This window comes from Arabidopsis lyrata (assembly GCF_000004255.2).
Source record: "Arabidopsis lyrata subsp. lyrata unplaced genomic scaffold ARALYscaffold_6, whole genome shotgun sequence".
NCBI lineage: Eukaryota > Viridiplantae > Streptophyta > Magnoliopsida > Brassicales > Brassicaceae > Arabidopsis > Arabidopsis lyrata.
The window spans coordinates 550,133-567,687 of NW_003302550.1; the positions used below are offsets into that span (position 1 = coordinate 550,133).

The window sequence follows — 17,555 nt, forward strand, 5'->3', positions numbered from 1 at the left end:
AAAAATACGGGGCAAAACTGACAATTTTCTCGTTTCTATCACCCGCTTCATTTGCTTTTGTAACGGCACCAAAAAAAACAGAGTAATATGTTAAACCAATCACCCCCTTAGTGTTTCATTAAGATCTTAAACCAGTAAAGTTTAAAAAATTGTTGTACTAATATGTTAGGTTATTTGGCCAGATTTTGGAAAAAAACACAAATAAATTCGCTATATTTCATAATAAGTCAGAGATCTAGATTCTAGACACAAATAAACACCCATTACCACTTGCACCGAAAAAAGTAAAACACAATTTGAAACAACTTTTGCAAATGTCAAAAAGAGGGTTTGTAAATTTAGTGGCAATAGAGTTTGATATTTGAGTCAGCCCCTGCAGTGAATAGCCATGGTTGTCTCGGATGAAACTTGCAGTCCAAGACTCCTGCAATCAAAACCCATAATATCTATATTAATCTCCTGAAAAATCAAAATATATTTCTAGAAACAATAATGTCCGTGCCAATCGCCTTGCAAAGAGCGCTCGAGTACGAGGTCTAGTTTTTTCCCATGTAAGCTCCCAAGTTCCAGAGTGGTTGGCTCACGAGGCTAACCTTTTCGAACTAGCTTAATAATAATGGTGTTTTGGTGTAAAAAAAAAATAAAAAATAAAATAAAATAAAATGACTATGACGCAGAATAGTGTGAACCTTGAGGAAAAACACAAAATGCCATATAAACTAACCTCCACCATTTGAAGAAGTAGAATGGCCTCTTAGAATCTCCAACGGCACAATCAGAGGATTCTCGTTCAGATCATCATACACCTTTCCATGGAACACATAAGCTGTTGAGTCCTCTGAGGACGAAGCAAACAGCGGATACGAACGGTGAAACACCACATTAGTGATGTCCTTAGGATGATTCTTGAGAGTCTTGTACGGCTTTGAAGAAAGATCCATGTCAAACCAACACATCTTCCCTTCTTTACTTCCTACTATCAGATTATCACCACCAGGATGAATCGTCAGTGATGAGATTTCCCTCATTCCAGTCTCGAGCTTTTTGACCGGCTCATCTACCTTTAACAGATTGTAAACACGCACGTTCTTTCTTGTCGCGATGAAGAAGTATGAACGGCTGGGATGAAAAAGTGCAGTCAGTGGAAGTCCACGGATCTTGAAGGGCTTTTGTGTAAGCTTTTTCGAGATTTGATGAATTACAACACCTCGCGTTTCGCCGGATGCCATGACTGTCGACAGATAGTCTCCCTTACGATGCCAGTCAATACTCGATACGTTCTGAAATATATAAACCAAAACAGTTATAAGGATTTTATTTTTCCCCTGTGATAGCCGTTACAAAGGATATTTAGCAAAGTGTACCTTAAAATGTCTAATCATGATCCCTCCGTATTTCTCATCTGGAAGCCATCTTGCAATTGCTGCAAAATATACAAAAGATTAAATCATTCGAATATCCATTTCAATTTCTGACAAACTATTGGTGGCTACTTACCGGATGCTTTTGGTTCTGTAACGTTTCCTAAGTGCAGCAGCTCTTTAATATATTCCTGTTCCTCATCAGTGTCAAGTTCAGTGTTCAGGATAACCAAATCTCGTCCCCTGCAAATGTGAGATGTGATGGTTTCAGATCAGGAGGTTATAATAAATCAAGAAAACAAACTCCTAAGATACACACTCACATGGCAACGGCTAAAATTGATAAGCCGGAGAGAGGATTCCAAGCCACACACTTAATAGCTTCATCAAATTGCCAGATCTTAAGACATCTACCAGTTTCCACTTCCCATATACGGACGGATCCATCAGTTGAACCTTTGAAGAGAGAAACAAGAATACAAAGGTTGGCATCTTGGAAAAAGAAGAGAGAGCTCAACAAAATTGAACAAAAACCTTGGTCACTCCCATCTACTAGTTCACTTTCATCACCATCATCATTATCATCTGATCCCTCGAGACCTAATACATACATATAGATGCCGCCTCTCTATCTCTCTTACAAGTTCAAATAAAAGATGAGCTGAACCAGAGGCAAGTAATTACCATCGACTTCGTCCTCGGATGATTCTCTCTCTCCGTCTTCTGTTGAACCAGTCCTCGGGATCTAAAATATCGGAATGCAAAGACCCGGACAAACTCTACACAAAACCGAGAAAGATGAACAAAAAAAAGCTCCAAGCAATGAAACAAAAGAGAAGGCGCTAGGAAAGGAGAATACATCCCCGTCGTAATCATCAGAATCTGGTAGCAGCAGGTCTTCTTCTTCCTCTTTCAAGCTTCTCATAGGGACTCTCTTTCTCTTTGTCTCTCTCATTTAATCCTCGTTAGCTGCTTTGCCCTTCTTCAGAGGCGAGAGGTTTCGACTCCTCGTTTGAAGAACAAAAATTCAGGGTTTTATGTTAAAGTCGCAATGCTCCTCCTTAACTCTTATGGGCTTGTATAATCTTAATGGGCCACAAGAGTTATAAAGACTGCGATTTTTTTTTTTCCTTTCTAAATGATATAAATTCATTTTCTTTTATCGCTATGTTTTATTTTTCTATTGAAAATTACTGTATTATCCGTTTTTAATAATCATATTAAAACCATCTTTTTTAATAACAATATATATCCGACATTTTTTTTCTTACACATGTTTGGATATAATGTGGAATCCATTTAATTAATTCAGTACAATATTACAATGCTCAAATACATATATCTGCGCAGTCACAATGTTATAAAGTACGTCCTCTACTTCTTTTCATGTTGAGGAATATTGGTTGGGTTTAATAATTCAAATTTAAAAATATGGGGAACATTTGGTGATTTATAAAACATACGGGGCAACACTGAGAATTTCTCGTTTCTATCACCCGCTTCATTTGCCTTTCTATCGCCACAAGAACACACAGAGAGAGCGATTTGCCACTTCCGATATCGTTCGGATTTTGCTTCTTCATCTGAAGCTACAATGATTTCGGTTAGAGCAATCAATGGTTGCTCCATCATTCGGACCGCCACTTCCGCCGGCGGCCCTCCCGTCTCTCTATTTCGCCACCGTATTCAGCGCCTTAGAGCTTCTCATCTCCGTGAATTCTCGAAATTAGGTTTAAATTTTCCACTACTCCGGTCGAATAGGCGATCTCTCGGAAATAATGATGCTCCGAGCTGTTCGTCTTGCATTCATAGTCTGGTCGAAAGTGTTTCCGAAGAGCTCGGATCCATCAGCAGACGCAAGGGAAGCCGAATCCGAGTTCGTGCTAGCGTGAAGTACGTTTCAGTATCCTTCTTTTAAGAAATATATACTGATAATTAGCAAAATTGAAGTAGAGCTCGAAAATTGAAAGAGAATGATGATGATTCACAGAGTTTTCTTGCTTTAGTGCTTTTTTGTTGGAGTGGGTACTTCATTGTGTAATTATACGAATCTTTAGGGTGAAATTAACAAGCTACGGAGAGGTTCTGGAGGATAAGCTAGTAAACCAGGAACTGGAGGCGGGTTTGCTTCTGGAGTTTAAGAAGGACGCAGAGAGAGTATTGTTGGCAGTTGTTCATAGACGTGATGGCAAGAAGAACTGGATGGTCTTTGATCAGGTTTCAATCTTAGTACTTATTTACATGCTCTAAGGTGCAGTGCTTGCAGATTGTTAGACTTATAGAAACTCTAATGGTGCAGAATGGTGTTACTTGTTCCATCAAACCACAGCAAATTACGTACATCGTCCCAGGTGTTTATAATTTTGATCATACAGGACTTACTGATTTTCTCCAGAGGGCACAGGATAACTTGGTACGTAATGACATCTTAGTATAAGATGAGGTTGTCATGTTGTTAACCATGAATGAGCTTCTAATTATTTTTCGATGCAGGATCCCCAACTGCTTGAGTTTGCTTGGATCGAGTTACTTGAGAAGAACAAACCTGTGACACCAGAAGAGTTAGCAGAGGTAGTGAGGTACTATATATTTGAGTTAATGTAGCGGTTGAACCCGTGGTTTGATAATGCTTTTAAATTTGCAGATGATATATGGTCGCGCAGATCCTCTTGAAAGCTATTGTGCTCATTTTTTGCTATCACAAGACGAGATATACTTTTTTGTCTTGGAGTCAAAAGGTTCTCGATCAATATATAGCCCTCGGTCTAGTGAACAGGTATTTCTTGTGCATTTTTTCCTGAGTTATCTTTTAGATTATGTCATATTTGTCACTAGAAGGGTGTTCTCTGTAGCTTTTTTTCTTGGTAGTGTAAATCCTATGATATTAGGATTTCATCCATCTATCTAGTAATGCTGCGCTGCATTTGCTCCATAAATTTGTGAAATCAAGAAAGAATTCTATGTTAATGAAATTTGTGATGATACTTGCTTCGATGTAACTTGGCTTGTTGGGTGATGATATGTGATTAATGCCAAGAGATCTAGATTATGAAAGTTGGGACTCTTCTATTGCTTGACATGATTTTCCTGAAGACCTTCTTTCTCTGATGATCTCACGTCGATTCTTTTTTTGTAGGTGGAAGAGCTTTTACGAAGGCAACGCGTGAAGGAGGCAGAAGAGAAAGAGTTTCAGGAGTTTATTCAATTGCTGAAGTCTGCCAAGAAGTCGCCTAGTCACGCCAAACCACCCAAATCTTCATGGCTAGCTGATGATAAAGTCCAAGATAGAATTGGCTCACTTGAAGCTTATGCCATTGATGCATGGGCAAGCACTGACCAGCAGAAATCGGCTGGAACGGTGAGTAAGCCATATATTTCTTTTCTGGTAATAGTAATATCTCTTCAGCTGTTTCTATGTGGATGCGAAGCGATATCTCTGAAAGAATATTCTCTTCGAATTGTCTTGTGGTCGTATTTTAACTGTTTGGTTGTTGAACTGTCAACTGTAATCATATGTATTTTTTGGTTGCTTCATGACAGATCTTAAAATCCATGGGGTTACAGAAAACGTCTGTATCAGCACTAAACCTTCTCATAGATATTGGATATTTTCCTGTACATGTCAATCTTGAACTGCTTAAGCTGAATCTTCCTACCCACCACTCAGAAGCTATCACTGAAGCTGCTGAAGTTCTTCTTTCAGAATCATCTGATATTGATGCGGTGAGCACTTTGCCCTGCCTTTTGGAGATTTGTGTTATATGAAAATATTGATTCTCGTGTTTGTGACGCTTTAGGAAAGTCTTGCCACAATCTTTCCCTGAGGCTCAAAATTCTTACTTTCTCAGACTTTGTTTAGGTTAGGAGGATTGATCTAACACACTTGAAGGTTTATGCAATTGATGTTGATGAGGCTGATGAGGTAAATTCATACAAGTCTCCTATATTTATTCTGTAAGGTCTAGGTTTCAAATCAAGTCTTATTGCTATCTCATTTAACTGTCAGCATTCTTTTCGGTTTTATGGAATATCTGCAGCTTGATGATGCCCTCAGTGCAACGAGACTGCAGGATGGACGGATAAAGATCTGGATACATGTTGCTGATCCTGCTAGATATGTTACACCCGGGAGTAAAGTGGACAGGTAAGTTTGATGCATATCTCTGATCACTATAAGAGCTTTTTGGAGACTCGGATTAATTAATATGTGCTTCAGAGAGGCAAGGAGAAGGGGAACTTCTGTCTTTCTGCCTACGGCTACTTATCCAATGTTTCCAGAAAAACTTGCCATGGAAGGAATGAGTTTAAGACAAGGAGAAAACTGCAATGCTGTCTCTGTGTCTGTTGTCCTGCGTTCTGATGGCTGGTAACTCAATAATCATAGCTCTTCTTTCGAGTTCTAATCTACCAAATGCTGAGAACTAAAAAAGTACCTTACGACCCCTTCTAACAGTATTGCAGACTATTCAGTAGAGAATTCAATCATCAGACCAACCTATATGTTGACATATGAAAGTGCTTCTGAGCTGCTTCACTTGAACCTAGAAGAAGAAGCTGAACTGAAATTGCTATCTGAGGCAGCTTTCATTCGCTCTCAATGGCGCCGTGAACAGGTTGGCTTGAGTGTTATCAAAATCTTATCATAGAAACATAGTTTTGCTAGAGGTTTTGTCTTGTCTAAAATTTTCAACGTGAAAGGTTCATTAGAGCCTTCTTTGGGCATTAAGGTTCTTGCTGGATGCATTTTTCATTTGTTTTTTATTTGAAACACCTGCTTTTTCCTGGGCTTACACAGGGTGCAGTGGACACAACTACGCTAGAAACTCGTATAAAAGTGGTGAATCCTGAGGATCCAGAACCTTTGATAAATCTCTATGTAGAAAATCAGGCAGATCTAGCGATGAGACTTGTCTTTGAAATGATGATTCTTTGTGGGGAGGTTGTAGCAACGTTTGGGTCTCAGCATAATATTCCATTGCCATATAGAGGACAGCCTCAGTCAAATATTGATGTATCTGCATTTGCGCATCTTCCGGAAGGACCCGTACGGTCGTCATCCATTGTCAAAGTAATGCGTGCTGCAGAAATGAATTTCAGATGTCCTGTTCGACATGGAGTGCTTGGAATTCCTGGTTACGTTCAGTTCACATCTCCCATTCGTCGTTACATGGATCTTACTGCACATTATCAGGTAAACCTTTTTCACCATCATGTGATTTAGATTTGATTCTTCTTGACAATGTCTTAATTGATTGATCTGTTTGGATATCAATGGGGTGAATCCAGTACACGTACTTGTGATTGTGCCATATCCTTCACTTGAAAATTAACCACTTCAATAATTTGGCAAAGTGTGTTGTTTGAATTACAGATTAAGGCTTTTCTTCGAGGAGGTGACAATTTTCCATTTTCGGCTGGTGAGTTAGAAGGTATAGCAGCATCCGTAAACATGCAGAGCAAAGTGGTGAGAAAACTCTCAAACAGCGGTCTCCGCTATTGGGTAATAGAGTTTCTCAGAAGACAAGAAAAGGGTAAAAAATACACCGCATTGATCTTGAGATTTGTCAAAGACCGGATCGCATCCCTTTTGTTGGTTGAGGTAATTGTTTAATACCACTGGAATTTTTTCTCATAATAAGCGGTTTAGATTAAGTTAAATCACTTGTAAATATGTTTCCAGGTGGGTTTTCAAGCAACGGCGTGGGTGTCAGAAGGAAAACAAGTGGGAGATGAAATTGAAGTTCGAGTAGAAGAAGCTCATCCCCGCGACGATCTTATTCTCTTCAAAGAGGTTATATAGAGAATTAAAAACACATAGTTCAGGAAAATTCATCAAAACCGGTTTCTCTAAACATGGAGATGCCTGAAACTGATAGAAAGCTTGTGTTTACAAAAGAGGTAACTAATTTCCACTAATGTTTTAACTAAGCCTGGTATATATTGATGAATTGAATACAATATTTTTTTGCTCTTTTGGTGTTAAAGAAACTTGCTGATGGACGCAGCCATTTTTGGGTTGAGCTATGACCTGCTTTAAGAGTTGAGCACATGCATGGTAATATGGTACGCACTTATAGGGTTCATACAATTTTACATCATGTTGTTATTGTAAGTCAGTATAGGAAACTTGCTTTTTGTTCTGTAGAGATAAGGAAGAAAAAGGAATGTGAATATACTATTTCAATGTTGAATTTGATCGATCTTAAAGTCCTTAAACAGAGCTCCAAGGCCTTAGAAAAATATCAACTTGATACAATTAAGATCGTAAGATTGTTTGTTTCTTCCAAGTGTGTGGCTTGGAATTTAAGTTAGGTCAGATATGAATCATATGGACTTCAATTCACTTCACATTATTGAGCCCTTAATACTCGGCTTCAGGTATCTATGGATTATGTATTATACAACCTCCTGAAATATAATCCTTAATTAGAGGTTAAGCTTGTTGTCGATTAGTTTTTTGTTTTTACAAATAAGATTGATCGTCGATTTATTTTTTAAAAAGACAGATTTAGTGCCCATAAAACCTATAACTAGACGTGGAAAATACGACTCCAAACACCACATGGCTGTCCAAACCTAAAATCACTTGACCAATTACAAATTGCGTTTATACTATAATGCTAATGATTGAAATTGAACCAACTGAAATTGGTAGCTTCTCTTTCTCCATGTCTAATATATCTAATTCAATTTCCAACACAAGAAATATTTACTTGTATGCGAATTGATAAGTTGGGTGGGAATGGGATATAATATTTTTTGGTGATAATAACAAAGAAAATTCAAAATCGTACCGAGAGTTTAGTTGTGGTGGGAAGAAGGAAAAAGTCAAATGCTGAAAGTGTACGTCGTAGTAGATAAGCGTATCAATTAAAAATTAAATGTGAAGCAACAAACAGTTAAAAGAATATTTTCATGTTACTATGTTCCTTACATTATGTTTTCTAACCATTAATACCAGTATACCACCAGTCACCGACTAATTGATAATTTGATATTTACGAAAGAACAGTTATGCATGCATGTATTACAAACTTATACTTTATTTCACTGCATTTTCAAGGACGGCTAAGCTAATTTGTCAGATCAATGACACTAATCAAACTGTATAAAATACATTTTTTTGTTCTTTTGACTTCTTATAAGGTAGAAGTTAAGCACAAAATTGCATCTTTTAAAATAAACTAACTAGGAAATTATGAAATTGGAAAATTAACTGATTAGTTGGTCACTCTCTGAAGTGGCCACTAATCTATGATCAATCGTTAATTTTGTAAAGTGACTATGATTAATGAAATCGTTAATTTTGCAAAGTGACTATGAAAAAAAAAAAAAAAAAAAAAAAAAACTAGGAGTAAAACAAGAAAAGGTAATTTGCGGTTTCGATTATACATTGGGAAACACTACATTAGTGCTTCGATGTCAAGTGGTACGGACGAAGTAAGATCTAAGGATTTGTTTGCTTCAAAAACTACCCTAACAAATATTGATTGCACATGCGTTTATCTTTGCTAATTTCTCAGAAATATGGTAATTAATCAATAACATCGATTTTTATTTTTTTATTTACATGTACTAGTAAAAATTGTAAATTGTCGTCTAATGCCATAAATGATTAGTTATAGGTGCACATTCTTGGAAACAATCACATGTACGTGCTTCTTGGAATTTTACTTGAAATAAATCTCTGACTTTCGTTGACTTCTTGTTTAATTACACTCCCTCCGTTTCGTTTTAGTTGTCGTTTTAGGACTTAAATTTTGTTTCGTAATAGTTGTCGTTTTAGGTTTTCAATGCAAATGTTTGGTAAAAATTCCAATATTATCTCTATTGTTTTAATGTTTTGGTCAATGAAAAAATTTATAAGATATATTAATAAAGGATAAAACATAAAATTTAATGTTTTTCTTAATTTGTGTGAGAAAACCTTAAACGACAACTAAAACGAAACGGAGGGAGTATGATCTTTGTGTAAACAATGTGATTAGAATACAATTTAAAATCGACAAAAAAAAAACCCAAAAAAAAGTGTGGAAACATTTAAGGTGTACGTAACGTTGTAATATAAATGTGGAAGCCCTAAGAGTAATGGCTTACGTACCTTGAGACCAATTATTTATAGAATAAAATAATTGTAAAATAGTGGCAATAAATGAAGCCACATGGATATAGTGGTCGAATATTTCTATAAACAAATATCATCCCTCATATTATTATATATGACATTTTATGAAATAGATGTAAATTTCGTTTTAGAATTCGAGTTTTTTTTGCAAATATGTTTTTTGGTTAGTTGTTTATTGTGAATTTCATATATTATATAAAATGTGATATTCTGTTTTTTTTTTTTTAATACATTATACATAACATTTATTCATGTGGTCTTTAACCCACTTATATATCGAATATCTTACAAAGATCGCGTAAATAATTATGAGTTATTTAATTACATAGCCTAGGTATGTATGTGGCAAAACGTGAAGATGGCCCCCGGCCGCAATCAGTTGAGGCCCAACGGCATTTAAATGTGATGCCGTATTTTCCGTGTTCTCTTATACGGACGGACACTCTCATACGTACATACTTCACAAATAATTTTTAAAAATAAGAATTAGTGTGTGTGCTAGCTTGTGTTATCACTAATAGATGGAACATGGAAGAAAGGGAATGAGATTGCCGTTATCAAATATTTGTAACCATTTATCTTTGTTTTATATAAACTCAATAATTTCAAAATTATGTGGAAATATAATAAAAATGAATTGGATCGGATCGACGGGATTTGATGGTTCATGTGGGATTTCTTACAGGTGACACAACTCGCAAATTGACCAAAGAAAAAATGCATGAGGTGCCCATGTGCGGTCCACGTGCATTTGCCATCTATTTGGCTTATATACAAAATTTAATTATTAACTGTGAATACACAATGCTGCTTTTTTCTGTTCTATCTATAAAAAAACTAGCAATTTTTTGAGCTTTTGCATTTTTATTGTACTATTATAGTGTTTGATTTGAAAAAGATGAGCAAATATCAAAACTTCTGAAATTTTTTATCATACCGTTGAGCTATTATCATGATTCATGATGTATGTTTCAAATAAATGTCTAATTAATGACATTTCTATAATTTCTAACAGATTTTTATATACTATAATAGTGGATTCGTCGTCATAGAATCACTTTAAGTTAATTAGTTATCGGTTAAGGTCAGTGTGACGCAGATCGCAGACCTATCCCTACGCTACGCGCTACCACCCTCGAAAACTTCAATTTCGCCGCGAATTAGTAGCGCGTGAAATTAACTCGCATGCGTACGCGTGGTTGAGAAGACAGACTTTAATCACCAAAGCCACGTAAGCCGCCGGAATTATTTGTTATTGGGCCAAAACGTATTTTTGTTTGGGCCGATTAATTAAATTCCATATCTAATATCGGCCTATAGTTTTTTACGTTACATGTAAGTAAAATTTTGATATATTCTTTGTTCTTTTTAGTTGTTGTATATACACTTTAAGAAACCAAAACTTTTTATTTAACCTAAACACGAATAAATATATAATATTAAAACTTTTGAGGCAGAAAAAGCTTAGAAGATTTTTTATTGCTTTACAAAAAGTAAGAAACAAGTGTTAAGTTGTTCTGTTGCATAATTTTTTTGGGAGAATAAGTACCAAAAGGATTGGATATTTATCATCACAAAACATAATTTACGTAGTTTTGGGGTTCAAATGTAATACTAGAAAAAATAAACTAAATAGTGATAGAATACTTAGATTTGCATTCTCTCATGAATTCGGTGGAATATATAAATATTAGATCCACGAGGAAAAAAAAATGCGGAATTTCATTTTAAATTTCATTTAAATATATTATTAATAAAAAATTTACTTCAATTTGAAAAATGAATAAAATAAAGCCGTAAAGTCACTTGAAGCCTCCTCCTCTCCCTCCATAAGTAGCCTTCCTACCTTCCCTCTCCCTCTCACGATTCTCTCTTCTCTCTCTCTTCTAAAAACCAAACCTTTTTCCGTACTTAAGCAAACAAATGGCGGCGAGAGTAATAACATTAATGGCGGTTATGGTGGTTACTGCCTTTACTGTGAACGCCAAAATCCCCGGAGTTTACACCGGTGGTCCCTGGATCAATGCTCACGCCACCTTCTACGGCGAGGCTGACGCTTCCGGCACTATGGGTACACACTCTCTCTCTCTCTCTCTCTCTCTCTCTCTCTCTCTTACCTCCGTTTCAGACCCAAGTTTTTAACTTTTGCATTAACTATTTTGAACCCATAAATTGTTTCCACTATTCACTGAATATACGATTTTGTAGGTGGTGCGTGTGGGTACGGGAATTTGTATAGCCAAGGTTACGGTGTGAACACGGCGGCTTTAAGCACTGCCTTATTCAACAATGGTTTAAGTTGTGGCTCTTGCTATGAGCTCAAGTGTGTCAATGATCCAGGATGGTGTCTTCCTGGAAACCCATCTATCCTTGTCACCGCCACTAATTTCTGCCCTCCAAACTTTAATCAAGCTAGCGATGATGGTGGTTGGTGTAACCCTCCTCGTGAGCACTTTGATCTCGCCATGCCTATGTTTCTAACCATCGCTAAGTATAAGGCCGGTATCGTTCCCGTCTCCTACCGCAGGTAAAACTTTATTTCTCTCTTAGTCTATTCTCTGTTTTCGCTAAGTTACTCACAATACTCTCTTTATGTCTCTTCTCTGTTTTTTTTATTATCTATACTCTGTTTTGCCTACTTTGCAACCTCTGAACATTTTCCGGAAGATAGGAAGAGAATTATCGAGTCTTGATAATTAAAAACTTCCAACTTAAAATAAACATTCGTGTTTTTTTAGAGAAAATCCCGTATTTTTTGGTTAGCTTATTTTCGAGACCGATCCTATTAAATTGCCTAATGTTGTTGCTTCAGTCAAATATGTTAAAGGTATTTCTTTTGCTTCAGAAGTAACTTTTTATCCAAAGTAATTAAGAATCTGTGAGTCTGAAGATTTTCAGAGCCTTGGCATGTTCACTCTATTCTTTATTCCATTTTTTCTTAATTTCCCGAGAAAGTTGCTTCCTTTTCTTTTATTTTTATCGGGAACCAAACATGAAAAGTGTTCACCAAAAATCAAATAAAAAACCAAACATGAAAAGTTTTTCCTTCTATTAACGTACTGTTTTAGTTGAGCCTATGCAATCACCTTTTCTGTCTTTTAGTCCCTTTAAAGCCATACCTTTTAAACCCGGGTCGGTTATTTTCGCAATTTTTTTATACAGTATCAATTTTTTTTTGGTACTGAATACATTATACATAAGTACATAACTAACAATATATTATTTTTTTGGGTGTTGTAGGATCCCATGTAGGAAGAAGGGAGGTATAAGATTCACAATCAATGGATTCAAGTACTTCAACTTGGTGCTGGTCACTAACGTAGCCGGAGCTGGCGACGTCAATAAGGTGAGTGTGAAAGGAACCAACACACAATGGTTAGATCTGAGCCGGAACTGGGGACAAAACTGGCAATCCAACGCAGTTCTTATCGGCCAATCTCTTTCTTTCCGAGTCAAAACCTCCGATGGCCGAAGCTCCACCTCCAACAACATTGCTCCCAGTAACTGGCAATTTGGTCAGACTTACTCCGGCAAGAATTTCCGCGTCTGATTCCTAGAAAACGAAAAAGAACCGTGTGGCGGAAGATACTGAAGCTTTTTATATCAATTATATATATTTACGTGTCTTTGATTTAGATTACGATTTGGAATTGGGGTTTTACCATTTTTCCCTTATTTTCTCAGGGAAAGTATTGGGATTGCTTGGTTTGGAAGTTAGGGCTTTACTTTTAAGATTAGGGTTATATTGTTGTTTTTGTTTTTGGTGTGTTGTGTCTTGTTTGGTTTGTAGAGAGGCTGAAGCGGCTGCAAAAAGAAAGGGTTGGGATAAAGATAAATGTAGCCCGCAGCTCTCTTTTATGTTATGATTGTATTAAGTATATATATTATGAAGAAAGTTAAACATGGATCTTCGATTTAATTATATAAATAAATATTTGGCTATTTGTTTATTTAGTAACTAAGATTTAATATATTTTGTGTTATGTACACAGTACACTTAATTGTATTGAAATCTGCTTGTCCTAAATAACTTTTGATCAAAAATTATTTGTCAATTCAGATGAATAACTAATAGTACGAGTATATAAACAAATAGTGGTAGTTGACAAAACAAAAAACATAAGAGAGGTGATTGCAAAACGTTAATGCAAGACAAATAACTCGTTCGTACTACGTTTGTATTGAAAACTTCAAAAGGCATTAGAAAATAATTCAAACATCATACTTGGTTTTGAATTTGAGAATCAATGTATCATCCTGAATGTATCATCCATATATATTATTCAGTAATCTTTATACATAACGTCACTATACTTTTAGATCAGTCAAGCGTATATACGCACGGAATCTAAAGATTTATACGGTCCAGAATTCCGGGATATATGGTGTACCATACATTGATACATATTTACGTATGTACTTATGTGAGAGGTGATGTATCAAGGAGAATAAAATTCATGTGATGTGATGTAAATGCATTACACCATCATCATGTGCAACCTGCCATCACAAATTTATTAGAGAAAAAAATAACAAAGAGTAATATAAGATATTGAATAAGATTTTACAGAATCTTATCTTATATTCTGATAATTTGGTAGATGGACCAACCAATGTATAATTTTTTTTTCAAAAAAAATCTATATGTATTAGAATATTATTGTTTTTTTTTTTTTAATCCCATGACCATGTTTCATATGCCAACATCTAGATGCAACATGTTTAGATAGCATCAGTCCATGATGTAATAATAAAGGCGTTAGTTCTTTTTCTTTTGAAATGAGGTTTAGTTACGTACCTTGCATACATGTATGCAAATAATTGTTTTGAGTATATATATATATATAGCATATCTCATGAATGAATGTTATAAAGTTTTGCCCAATATACTTCTTAATTTTTACCTTCAATTCACCTTTTGTTAGTCTAAATACATCAATTAGATCTGATGAATCAGAAACAATAAGAAGTACCATGATCTAGCTACCAAAATAATCTTTTGCCTTCACATAATCAAAAATAATTTAATTAAGAAAATAGACGTGCGAATCATCTATTATCTATCATCTGATGCAAATGAAAATATACTTGCGTCGTCTCATGCAATGTTTCTTACGAATCACAAAATCACGATCGACCTATTAGCGTCATTGTCTACTGCGAATAACCAAACCGAAAAATTGAGTGTTTGTGGGTGTATGTGGCTGGTCGAGATTGATAGTTTTCATCTCAGTTGTTTTGTGGCCAACAATATGAATCCGAATGTTTTTCTGTTAATATATTTCAATTTCCTATAAGCAGCAATACACAAACCTGCCAAAGGTTTTGATATAAAGATAGATTTTTTTTTTTTTTTTAAAAACAAGATTGTTTCAAAATGAATGTAAAAAAAACGAAATAAAGGAAAGTTTGAATAATAGAAAATATGTATATATGGTGGGCTGTCTATTTGGTCGGTGTAACTAAATGAATGTTATTAGATAAAGAAGACGAAATCAAAGGATACTTTTTTGCAAAAAGAAAAAAAAAAAGATAGAAAGATTAAAGATGGTGGAGAGCATAAATCCTAATATTATCTCATCGTAAAAGCATCAATGTTTTCGGCACAACAGAACAAAAAACAATAGACGAACGTAGGAAAATTACAGATGATTTCAAATGTGACATCTTATTTGTCTGTTGGATCAATTCCAATCTTTAACAAAGAAAGATACTGGTTACTTATGATAGGAAATGTTATGACTCTGAGCAAATTTGTAATAACATAATCGGCCAAAAATTAGATGTAATAACTTATTAATGTTCTCGTTTTCAGGAACCAAACATTTGAGAAAAAAAAAACATAACAATGTAAGTTTTACTTTTGTGAAAAAGATACTAAAAACAGTGTAATACAGAGGTACTTTTAAAATCTCTCGACTATTCCTTCACTCTTGACCAATTACGAAACTAACATATAATTTATAACAAACGTATAAAAGTAATATATAATATTTCAGAGTAACAAATAGTTCCAAAAGAGAAAAGAAATATTATTCGTGGTTAAAAATAAAAATAATGATTATTCATTCCCCTTCGTCTATCCCTTGCTTAATTTATCTTAGAACTCTGTTTGAGCTTAAGACGAAATTGTCCTCACCGCCTGCAACCGTAGAGTGGAGTCTCCCGGCAGCCCAGCCATTGTTCAGCATCCGTGCTGGATCACCGGTCACACGGCTTTCTTCAGTCCGTGTTTCAAACTCCGGAAGCCCATTTGCTTTCCTCTCTGTCCTTCTCTTTCTCTCTTCATCTCTTTCTTTCCTCAGCCAACTCTCAACTGTTCTCATCAGTGACTTCTTGCTTGTCTCCTTCACTTTCTCCATTGGCAATGCTAATTGCAGTTTCCCGTGTGCAACATACACCTGCAGATGTGATGTTATTATGTGTTGTTTGTAGGTAGTTTTAGTAGAGGAGCAAAACAGAGAAATGAGATTTGTGTGGTTATATTACAATGTTTGTTGGCCAATCCTCTAGACCATCAAATATATGAGTAGCGTATATTATGGTTGCTCCTCGTTCTTCGCATTCCTTTCTCAGAAATTTCAAAAGGTCTGCTCTTGCCAGAACGTCAAGATCAACAGTTATTTCATCCAAAAGAAGAACCTATTCGAGAAAAATAAGATTCAGATGAGTTGTTAAAAGAATGTTTTTCATAATTAGACCCTCTTATGAACTTAAGTCCATAGTTTTAAGCATCAAAACCATTCTGAAGAATCAGGTTTCACTGGTTTCACTAAAAATATGTAATTTTGGAGATAGTGTATAGGGAGGTTACCTTAAATGGCTTGAGGAGTCCCATACAAATCTGGACACGTCTTCTCTGGCCATCCGATACCTTGTGCAGTCTCCATGAGATATCGATATCCAACACCTGAACCAACCACAATTAGAACAATACAGAAAGGTAGAGAAGAATCACATGCATTTGACGTAAAAGCAAGCAACTTCATTCCCGCTTGTAAAATACATAAGAGTAATGATCTTCAGATTCTTAAGTGCTAATAAGTTTGGTATGTGATAAAGAGTAAAGGCCAGACCATGCTCTAGCTGATTTCGTTCGTGGTTAACATTAAAATTCACAAAGAACGAACGAGTTAAGTCTGTAGCAATACTTATATCATTTGAATCCGTCCCCAAACTTCAACGAAACACATGTAAGAGTGAATTAACAGAAGCTAAACCATCTCACCAAAGTCAGATATTTGAATAATCTACTCACCTTGATCAACTCATCTCTTCTCTGAGGATCAATACCAGCCACTCCAAATATCATCTTCTCCGCCGAAATGTCCATTTGTATCGGAACTTCAAATCCTGCAAATGCAACATCACGCCTCCACTGGAAAAAAGAGACCAAAAACATTGTTCTCAGTGAAGAGTATCAAAAACACAAATCGAATTTAGGAAAGATTATCGAATTACTTTAAATTCCAAATCAATAAGGATTCACACTATATTTGTAATCCAATCACATTCACAGAAAGACAAAGAATTGAAAATTCACCACGAACCTCGCCACCGAGATAACAGAGATCACCAGAAGATGTCAATCCAGTATCATGAAACGCCGAGCGACCCAGAACCCTAACCATATGCGGCTCCACCATGTGTTTCCCTCCCAATATCTTCAGAATCGTCGTTTTCCCTGATTCCAATCACTCATCTAATCAAATTCAGATCCCATACATACACATTTCAAGCTAAAGAGACAACGAATTTCAAATACCCGCGCCGTTAGATCCGACGAGGAGACACCGATCGCTTGAATTAAGCGTGATTGAGAAATCTTCAATAAGTGGTTTCGATCCCGGTGGTGGATGACCGTCGATTCCAGGATACGTGAAACGTAATCCGGAGATCTCAACCGTTGAATTCCGCTTCTTCTCCTCCTCCGTCACCGCCATTTTTAGTACTTGTTCTCTTCCCTTACTCTTCTCTCTGCTTTACTTATACTTTTTTCGTCACGACGTTTTTGGTAGTTGGTGAAGAAAAGTTATTAAACCGACACCGTTTTTGGTGAATAGTTTGAA

The 17,555-nt window shown here is 35.9% G+C and overlaps 4 protein-coding genes across 6 annotated transcripts; 2 read left to right on the plus strand and 2 right to left on the minus strand.

Moving 5' to 3' along the window:
- Positions 1–183: 183 nt before the first annotated feature.
- Positions 184–2,362, minus strand: LOC9307035 (ribosome biogenesis protein BOP1 homolog). 2 transcript variants are annotated; one of them, XM_021022363.1, is made up of 7 exons: positions 2,221–2,362; positions 2,046–2,140; positions 1,685–1,817; positions 1,498–1,604; positions 1,365–1,423; positions 725–1,280; positions 184–424 (listed from the first exon to the last, which is right to left on the minus strand). In XM_021022363.1, coding segments are annotated over exons 3-7 (810 nt in total). In that variant the 5' UTR covers positions 1,687–1,817; positions 2,046–2,140; positions 2,221–2,362; the 3' UTR covers positions 184–338. The 2 variants fall into 2 exon arrangements, with proteins under 2 accessions (XP_020878022.1, XP_020878021.1); XM_021022362.1 differs by having other exon boundaries at positions 2,046–2,362.
- A 479-nt stretch (positions 2,363–2,841) lies between these two features.
- On the plus strand, positions 2,842–7,581 carry LOC9309113 (ribonuclease II, chloroplastic/mitochondrial). The gene is made up of 15 exons (XM_002870919.2): positions 2,842–3,254; positions 3,419–3,578; positions 3,661–3,774; positions 3,855–3,932; positions 4,006–4,137; positions 4,498–4,719; positions 4,902–5,084; positions 5,221–5,283; positions 5,399–5,505; positions 5,578–5,727; positions 5,815–5,974; positions 6,157–6,552; positions 6,733–6,960; positions 7,042–7,259; positions 7,347–7,581. Exons 1-14 carry the CDS (start codon positions 2,956–2,958, stop codon positions 7,159–7,161), a joined length of 2,412 nt encoding a protein of 803 aa, XP_002870965.1. The 5' UTR covers positions 2,842–2,955; the 3' UTR covers positions 7,162–7,259; positions 7,347–7,581.
- Positions 7,582–11,338: 3,757 nt separating this feature from the next.
- On the plus strand, positions 11,339–13,436 carry LOC9307036 (expansin-A9). Its single transcript, XM_002870920.2, has 3 exons — positions 11,339–11,557; positions 11,695–12,013; positions 12,727–13,436. Exons 1-3 carry the CDS (start codon positions 11,410–11,412, stop codon positions 13,034–13,036), a joined length of 777 nt encoding a protein of 258 aa, XP_002870966.1. The 5' UTR covers positions 11,339–11,409; the 3' UTR covers positions 13,037–13,436.
- A 1,885-nt stretch (positions 13,437–15,321) lies between these two features.
- Positions 15,322–17,492, minus strand: LOC9307037 (ABC transporter I family member 20). Of its 2 annotated transcripts, XM_021021403.1 has the most exons (7): positions 17,252–17,492; positions 17,037–17,170; positions 16,745–16,864; positions 16,471–16,572; positions 16,301–16,396; positions 15,976–16,128; positions 15,322–15,887 (listed from the first exon to the last, which is right to left on the minus strand). In XM_021021403.1, exons 1-7 carry the CDS (start codon positions 17,427–17,429, stop codon positions 15,582–15,584), a joined length of 1,089 nt encoding a protein of 362 aa, XP_020877062.1. In that variant the 5' UTR covers positions 17,430–17,492; the 3' UTR covers positions 15,322–15,581. The 2 variants fall into 2 exon arrangements, with proteins under 2 accessions (XP_020877062.1, XP_002873045.1); XM_002872999.2 differs by lacking the exon at positions 16,471–16,572 and having other exon boundaries at positions 17,252–17,487.
- Positions 17,493–17,555: the final 63 nt, after the last annotated feature.